Source organism: Trichechus manatus, unplaced genomic scaffold, assembly GCF_000243295.1.
Source record: "Trichechus manatus latirostris isolate Lorelei unplaced genomic scaffold, TriManLat1.0 scaffold00162, whole genome shotgun sequence".
NCBI lineage: Eukaryota > Metazoa > Chordata > Mammalia > Sirenia > Trichechidae > Trichechus > Trichechus manatus.
The window spans coordinates 702,614-711,837 of record NW_004444098.1 but is presented as its reverse complement, the minus strand read 5'-3'; the positions used below and the strand labels follow the sequence as shown (position 1 = coordinate 711,837).

Below are 9,224 nucleotides of genomic sequence, written 5' to 3'. Positions count from 1 at the left end.
AAGCATCTCATAACATGGATGAAACTGGAGGACATTATGCTGAGTGAAATAAGTCAATCACAAAAGGACAAATATTGTATGAGACCTCTACCATAAAAACTCATGAAAAAGTTTACACACAAAAAGAAACAATCTTTGTTGGTTACAAGGGATGGGAGGGGTGGGGGGGAAATACTAAACAGACAATAGGTAAGTGGTAACTTTGGTGAAGGGTAAGAGAGTACACAGTACTGGGGAAGCCAGCACAAGTTGTACAAGGAAAGGTCATGGAAGCTCTATAGACACATCCAAACTCCCTGAGGGTCTGAATTGCTGGGCGGAGGGATGTGGGGACCAAGGTCTCAGGGAACGTCTAGCTCAACTGGCATAACACAGTTTATAAAGACAGCGTTCTACATTCTGCCTTGGTGAGTAGCATCTGAGGTCTTAAAAGCCTGTGAGCAGCCATGTAAGATACTCCACTGGTCTCACCCATTCGAGAGCATGGGAGAGTGAACAAGATACAAGAGAAAGATTAGTCCAAAGGACTAACTGACTACAACAACCATGGCCTCTAATTCCATAGATCTGAGTTTAAATACTTATAGTGTTGTTGGATTATCGTTTAGGGCTTGTAATATCATATTACCTGAAGTTAAAATTTTCTAAATATTCTTGCCTAAACACTAAAGTTTTCTACATAAAATTATTTTAATCACATCTTAAACAGTTTCTTCTACCTACAATAAGTTATTTTAATTATGTTAATATTTTAAGAAGCCAATTCTTGCCCTTTATTAACTGCTCAAATAGGGGCATCTCCAGTGGCACTTCATTTAAGGGGGTCTCCTGGGTGGCACAATTGGTTAAGCACTTGACTATGAACCAAAAGGTTGGTGGTTCAAGCCCACCCAGAGGGGCCTCAGGGACCTGTCTCAGGGACGTGCCTTGAAGGAATCTGGTTGGTTTTTTTGTTTGTTTGTTTATTTATATATTTCTTTTAAAATAGGTATTAAAATTCTATAGTAGCCAGTCTATAGCCAGTAAATTATAAATTAATTTTAGCCTATTATTCATTGCTTCTAAAATTGTACTTTCTATTAGAAGTGATTATTAAATTTAAGAACAGAGGTAAATTTTAAAATAGACACTTTTGCAATCAAATTATTTTACTTACTGTTTCAAAGCCTCGGTGTGGATGATCAGGAAATCCACCTGGTCTACCGCCTTTAAATTCATCAAACAGTAAAAACGGATCCAGATTTTTTAACTGTAATAAAAACAAAATTCAGCAGATTAGATATACCTTTTATGCCCCATTTGTTGCTGTATGCTGTCGAGTCAATTTCAACTCATAGTGACCCCATGTGACAGAGTAGAATCGCCCCAGAGGGTTTTCTTGTCTGTAATCTTTACAAAAGCAGATCACCAGGTCTTTCTCCACTGGGTGGGCTCGAACTGCCAACCTCTCGGTTAGCAACCAAGTGCTTAACCGTTGTGCCACCAGGGCTCGCTACTGGGGGCTACATTCACAAACACATCTAGCAAACCTCGTTGAAAACTACATAGTCAACGAGCACCTTTTGCAATGAAAATTTCTCTTAGGAAAGAAATCCTTACACACACACACACACACGCACACACACCACAGAGATCCACTAATTAAGTCAGTAGGTTGATATTTTATGAGAAGCACAAGGCATGGGCAAACATTTCATCCATCACCTGAGACCTAAATAGCCAAAGAGACACAAGATGCAGTCTGTATCCTAAACAGATTCCTAATCGCAGGGGGAACAGACTAGAAAATCAATTACCGCAATGTGACGATAAATGTTTTAGAGAAGGACAACTTAACATATACGAGAGTGGGGTGAGTTCAGGGAAGGCTCTAACAGGAAAGTATCATTTAAGCTGGCTCTTGTATTACATGCAGGAGTTAATCAAGAAGAAGACGGAGAAGGGAGGGAAGGATATTCCAGGTAGAAGAGCAAAGAAGCAGCTTGGCATATTTGAAAAACTGCAAAGAAGCTACTCTATTGGGGCAAAAGATACAATTGTGATGAGGGATGGGCCAAGGACAGATGTCAGCTCTTAAAGGAGTGGGTTTTGTCCTGAAGGTGATGGGTTTTAATCAGAGGTTGAGAGGATCAGATTTAGAAAGATCACTCTAGCATGCATGTGGAAGATGGGCTGGAAAAGGAAGAGACAGGTGACAAACAGTCTATTTAGAAGGCCAATAGTCCGGGCAAGGACAAAGGGCAGGACTAAGGAAATGGCAGTAGTGATAGAGAATGACAGACACAAAAGAAGAGCGCTGGATGACTCCCAAGTTTCTAGCTATGGTGCCGGAGTGGATGTAGGGCCATTCAGCAGGATAAGGAATATAACACAGAAGCTGTTGTTGTTAAGGAGTCCTGGTGGCGTAGGGGTTAAACGCTCGGCGGCTAACCAAAAGGTCGGCTGTTCAAACCCACCAGCTGTTCCGTGGGAGAAAGATGTGGCAGTCTGCTTCCGTAAAGATTACAACCTTGGAAACACAGTGGGGCAGTTCTACTCTGTCCTACAGGGTCACTGAGTCAGAATCACCTTGACGGCAACAACAAGAAACCCACTGCCATCGAGTTGATTCGACTATGAGACTGACACAATAGCCACACTGATGGGCTGAAACATATCCAAGATCATGAAGATGGCTCAGGACTGGGCAACGTTTCATTCCGCTGTACCATGAGTTAGAACTGATGACAACAAAACAACAAAAGAAGAGATAAGGAAATATTTAGTGCTTCCTGGTATCAGAGAGTTTCAAACGAGTAAATACATCCTGCTGTCAAATAAACCGTGAAAAGCAAAAGGTCCTCTCTTTCACTCTTACCATCACCACCATCCACCAACCACAAAACAGTAGTTATTTATTATTTGGAAAGACCTATTTGTCATATATCAATCCCACATTTGATTTTTGGTCACCAATCAATGACATATGGACATACATCCAGCCAGCACTTAGATAAGACCGTAGAAGCAGCCAGGGGACTAGCTGAGGCAAGAGTTGGAGGAACGAACTGTTTCTCTGGCTAGAGGATGGGGAAGACGTGTAAGGGACACTTCCTCCAACAAGCGAGAGTGTCTTGCATTAGACTATCGTACTAATGTGTTATTTGCAGGGTGCTGGAAAAGTCCCTAATATTCTCTAAGAATTCAGCAAACATTCAACAATGTGTTAAATAAATATTAGAGCCCCAGTGGTACAGTGGTTAAAACCTCGGCTGCTAACCAAAAGGTCGGCCGTTCGAACCCACCAGGCGCTCCTTGGAAACCCTATGGGGGCAGTTCTACTCTGTCCTATAGGGTTCCTGTGAGTCAGAATCAATTCCATGGCAACAGGTTTGGTTTTAGTTTATCTGAAGACAAGATCTGATTTCTATGAGAATTCTGACTTTCTAAAATGTTTTGACTAAGTCCCCAACTCCTTCACATCTTTCTCTCCCTACATGTTAAACTGATAATCTTTTCAATTTTTTGAGCCACATGAGAATTTCCTTTCCTTCAGACACTTCCAAACCCTTTAGTTGCCAAATTCAAGTGGCATTTCCAAGCAATTTCTTAAGCTCTCTTGGGAAGGCTGGTTGAAACGTGGGGCCACTACCCCTCAGGCCTGTAAAAACCAAACCCACTGCTGTCGAGTCGATTCCTACTCAGAGAGACGCTGTAGTGGCACTCCCATAATAAAGGTGCAGCAGCCTGGCATTTTATTTAAATCAGGAGGCACAGGAAGTAGCTACCAGAAATGTCAGTTCTTTTGACAATAGGGTTGACACTGTTTTTTTATGATGCCCCACTGAATCTAGAATAATCCTGTGTCCATAGAAGTGCACCACAAACATCTTAAGTGGTATTTGTATTAGGTCCCTAGCCTCTCTGGTTCAGTGGTAGAACTGTCGCCTTCCATGAGGGAGACTCAGGTTTGATTCCCAGCCAATGCACCTCATGCACCGCTACTACCTGTCTGTCAGTGGAAGCTTGCATGTTGCTAGGATGCTGAACAGGTTTCAGGGGAGCTTCCAGACTAAGATGGACTAGGAAGAAAAACCTGGTGATCTACTTCCAAAAATCAGCCAATGAAAACCCTATGGATCACAATGGTCCGATCTGCAACAGATCATGGGGATGGTGCCCGACGGGGCAGTATTTCATTCAGCTGTGCTTGGGCTCACCATGAGTCAGGGCTGACTTGACAGCAGCTAACGTGCCGCCTCTCTTGCAGCTAGGTGTGGTCACATGACTAAATCTGGCTAATGAGATGAGATATATGTGGAGGTTGTTCAGTGTGGCTTTCAGGAAATTCCTCATAAAAGGAGGACAGACAGCTGCCGTGCGCACTTTGTCTTCCCCTCGCTCTCCTTTCTGCCGCCTGAGGGGTTGACATGGCTGCTGTTGTCCCAGCAGCTGTCTTAGGCCATGAGGTGATGCACTAAGAACGTACTAAGAATGAGGCACCAAGATAAAATGAGTGAGGGCTTTGTAAGTGTGGGGCCGCTAAGCCCCCCCTGGACTGCTTACTTTTGGGTTTACAAAAGAGAAACACACACTCTTACATGTGTAAGCCATTGGTTTTGGAGGCTGTTTCCTGTTACACACAGTTGAACCTAATGCTAACTGACATAAGGGCAATAATGCCTACAGCAGGAGGCCGGAGTCAGATGAAACCTCCCACTTCCCAATGCCCCAGCCTACACCAACACAAGGTAGACTCCAACAGTTCAGACTACCTCCCAGGCTTTCTCAGCCTCTAGCCTGGGGCCAACAATGAGAAGCTAGAAGGAAACTGCCAGCACTCAGCCCAGACTGAGATCCAGATACGGCCTTGAGTGACCTTGAGCTATGACTCTAGACCCCTTTGTCTTGAATCAGTATCTAGAGACCTTGAAAATGGACAGTTTCATCTACAGAGGTTACATCAGTCAGGACCAAGATTAGTCAAGGCTATTCAATGATATTAAGGAATTCTTTTAATTTTTAGGTGGGATAATGAGATCGTGGTGATGTATTTTTTGTAAGTTCTATAATCTTTTAGAGAGACAAACTAAAATATTTATAAATGAAATAATATGATGACTGGGGTTCACTTCGAAAGACTGCAATGGGGAGGGAAGGGGAATCACTTTCTAGATAGACACTTGTTAGTTTTGGTGATGGGAAAGGCAATACCGAATGCAGGTGAAGTCTGCATAACTTGACCAAGGTAAATGACGACAGTAGGAAGTACACAGAATAAGGGACTTTGGAGTAATGCTATAACATATACAATTTTGCAACAACAGCAGTAACAACCAAAAAATATGTGTGGTTACATAGGCAGATAAGTATGCATATATGTGTACAGGAAGGTAGACGTGAGTATATGCGTGTGATGTCTAGGTGTGTCTTCAAAACCAAACCAAACCTGTTGCCGTTGAGTTGATTCCAACTCTTAGTGACCCTACAGTATCTTTAAGCATGTGTATATACGTGTTTGTATATGCTGTATATATATTCATATATACAATAAAGTACATAGGGGGCACAGTTACAGAGACTTCCTCGACGTAACCAAACATCTCGGAGGATTGATTTACTGGGTTTCAAGGCTTAGGACCATAGTCTTGTGTGGCCCAACACAGTTTATAAAGTTTATGTTCTGCATTCTAGTTTGGTGAGTAGCATCTGGGGGTCTTAAAAGCTTGCGAGTGGCCATCTAAGATACAACTATTGGTCTCTACTTGTCTGGAGCAAAAGAGAAAGAAGGAAACCAAAGACTCAAAAAAGAAACTACTCTTCTGGACTAAGAGCCCACATGAACCACGTCCTCATATATCCTGAGAGCAAAAGACCTAGATGGTGCCTGGCTACCACTACTGGTCATTCTGACTAGGGACACAATAGATGGTTCCAGATAGAATGGAAGAAAAATGTAAACCAAAACTCAAATTTTTAAAAAAGGCCAGACTTACTGGACCAGTAGAGACTAGAGGAGCCCCGAGACTGTTGCCCTGAGATGTGCTTTAAACTTGGAAATGAAACGACTCCCAGAGGCCACCTTTCAGCTAAATAACAGATTGAATCATAAAATAAACAGTTTCATTAGTGAGTACTAAGCTCTTTAAAAAAAAAAATCATCCATATGAGATCAAACAGTCAACATTTACCCTAAACCAAAGATGAGAAGGGGAGGCGGCGGACAGGGAAGCCAGATTAATGGAAACGGAACAACCAGAAGGGAAATAAAGAGAATGTTGACACATTGTGAAAAATGTAACAAATGGCACTGAACAATATGTATCCAAAAAAAAAACAAACCCATTGCCATTGAGTCAATTCCAACTCATAGCAACCCTATAGAACAGAGTATACCTGCCCCATGGGGTTTCCAAGGTGGATTCGAACTGCTGACCTTTTGGTTAACAGACGATCTCTTAACCACTATGCCACCGGGGCTCCAACCACTGCGTTAGTAGCACTTTAAAATTTTTATACACTTTCTTAATAAAAAGTCAAATTTAAAACACTGGGGGGAAAAAAGAAGACTGCGAGGGGAGAAATGGGTGGGAGTAAACAGCTGAAACAAGATTGCCCATGAGTTGATCACTGTGGAGGCTGGGTGATGGTACACAGAGATTCATTCTTATTTTCTCTATGTTTGTATGTTTGGAATACTCCATAATACAAAGAGATAAAATAAGAATTGTCCAAGGAACATCACTTCCCACCCAGGAGTGTCTGGTGGAAGGGAGAGTGGGGCACAGGGGCAAATCCATTTGAGCAGTGGGTTTCCCTCTTGCTGGGAGTATGGACGAGCTATCTCCCAGCACCAAGGGATGGAGCCATTCAAACTCCAGTCTGGCTGGCCCAGCCCACGTGTCATTGTAACGTAGGTATGAGCCAGCCCTTTTGTTGCTGGTGGTGGTGGTTGCCGTCCAGTGGGTTATGGCTCACAGTGGCCCCATGTGTGCAGAGCAGAACTGCTCCAATGGGTTTTCAAGGCTGTGACCCTTCAGAAGACGCACACTGCCAGACCTGTCTTCGAAGGCGCCTCTGGGTGGATTCGAGCCACCAACCTTTCAGCTAGTAGTAGAGCACTTAACCATTTGTGCCACCCAGGGACTCTGTGAGCCACCCCTACTCCATCTCTTCTCATGATTCATCACAGAAAGGCTGAGTGACAGCGTTGTAAATTCCTCTTCTGCCTCCACATTTACAATTATAGGGAACAAATCACTTTGGCCGCTAATATTGAACATTGTTGTAAATTTTCTGCTAAAATAGCTTTGGGGTCTAAAGTTTATGAGACACCTCAGACATATCAGAAACATAAGCCTTGGTGCTGAGATTTTGGAAAGTAACTTCCCTGAAGTTAGATACACTCACTGTCTATTGATGGAAAAGTTAAGTGGTCAAAAATAGCGCCATGAATAAGTGAATAATGATACGGCCATACAATGGAATATTGCGTAGCTATTACAATACTGTTTATGAAGAATTTATAACAACATGAGATGTGCTTATGCTGGCATGTTAAGTTAAAGAAGAAAAAAAAAAAATCAGACCAGTTGAGACTAGAGGACTCCCTGAAACCTTGAGCCGAAACTACCCCGAGGTCACCTTTTAGCGAAATAACAGAGTGGCACACAAAATAAAGGATATTACCCGTGAGTACCAGGCTCCATTAAAAAACCATTTAATGAGACCAAAAGGTCAACAATTACTCTAAAGCAAAGATGAGAAGATAAGGGGACAGGGAAACTAGAGTACTAGAAATGGAACAACCAGAATGCAATTTAAGAGAATGTTGATACATCGTGGAAAATGTAACTAATGTCACTGAACATTTTGTGTAGAAACTGTCAAATGGAAACCTAACTTGCTGTGTAAACTTTCACCAAAAGCACAATATTATTTTAAAAATCAGGACACGAAATTGTTTATTCTATATAATCTTCATAACAAAATATACAATTAGATGGAGAGAAAAGGAAACACCTACCGTCTTAATAATGATTAATCCCGGATGATGGGATTGAGAGTAATTCTTATCAATTTCTTTTTTCCTTAGGGTAGAAACATACTTGGGACATAGGAGATCCTCTGAGTAGTAGAATATGGGAGTCTTTAAAGCCTAGGTCTTCAGCCAGGATTCCTAACTGGAACCATGGATAGAATTTAGGGGCGGGGAAGGGATGTAAACACAGATGGGAAAACATTACATCTTCATTTTCACTAACCTCTAACTAAAATTTTCACAAACATTTCCTTCAATTATGAATGTAGTCAACAAACCACATTAAATGACCAGTACCTGTGACTTGGAGCCCTGGTGGTGCAGTGGTCAAGAGCTCAGCTGCTAACCAAAAGGTCGGTGGTTCGATTCCACCAGCCACTCCTTGGAAACCCTACGGGGCAGTTCTATTCTGTCCTATAGGGTCGCTATGAGTCAGAATCAACTCGATGGCAATGGGTTACCTGTGACTTTGTCACCAATAGAAATCAAAAATATTTTCAGATCACATTACAGTTGTTGTAGGTATCATCATTCATGCTCCTCATAGCTTTAAGTTATTACAACAGCGACCACGTCTTGATTTTTAACGTAAAATCACTAGATGAGAAACTTTTTAAAAATATTTTGTTAATGATATTTCAGTACAGAAGTTTTCCTTGGTAGTCCTATGTATTTCATTTTCTGCACTTTATTCTGAGTCGGAATCAATAGGTTTCACTAGATCACCAAAGGAGTTCACAAGACAAGAAAAAAAATCAAGAACCCTTCAGCAGATGTGTTCTGGACAGATGGTGCAATTAAAGTATTAGCTACCCTCAATACACAATGACCAGTTTACCATCTGGTGGCTTTAGGATTTCAGCAATTGTTCTGCCAGTGATGTGGCCTGTTAGAATATGACACCATGTCCACCTGCCTCTCCCCAGTGTCCACCGTGCATTGAACCGTTAGAAGAATCCTGTTTTTAGTTTATAAAGAAAATGTTCTACATTCTACCTCGGTGAGTAGCATCTGGGGTCTTAAAAGCTTGTGAGCAGCCATTTAAGATACTCCACTGGTCTTACCCCTTCAGGAGCAAGGGAGGATGAAGAGAACAGGATACAAGGAAAAGATTAGTCCAAAGGAATAATGGACCACAGCTACCAAGGCCTCCACCAGACTGAGTCCAGTACAGCTAGATGGTGCCCGGCTACCACCACTGACT

At 42.2% G+C, this 9,224-nt stretch overlaps 1 protein-coding gene across 1 annotated transcript in view; it reads right to left on the bottom strand.

Moving 5' to 3' along the window:
- PIR (pirin) overlaps nt 1–9,224 on the bottom strand; it is a 133,221-nt gene that overhangs the window by 122,096 nt on the left and 1,901 nt on the right. Inside the window, exon 2 of the mRNA XM_004386326.1 lies at nt 1,157–1,249. Coding sequence (XP_004386383.1) covers nt 1,157–1,249 — 93 coding nt within the window. The remainder of the gene's footprint in view (nt 1–1,156; nt 1,250–9,224) is intronic.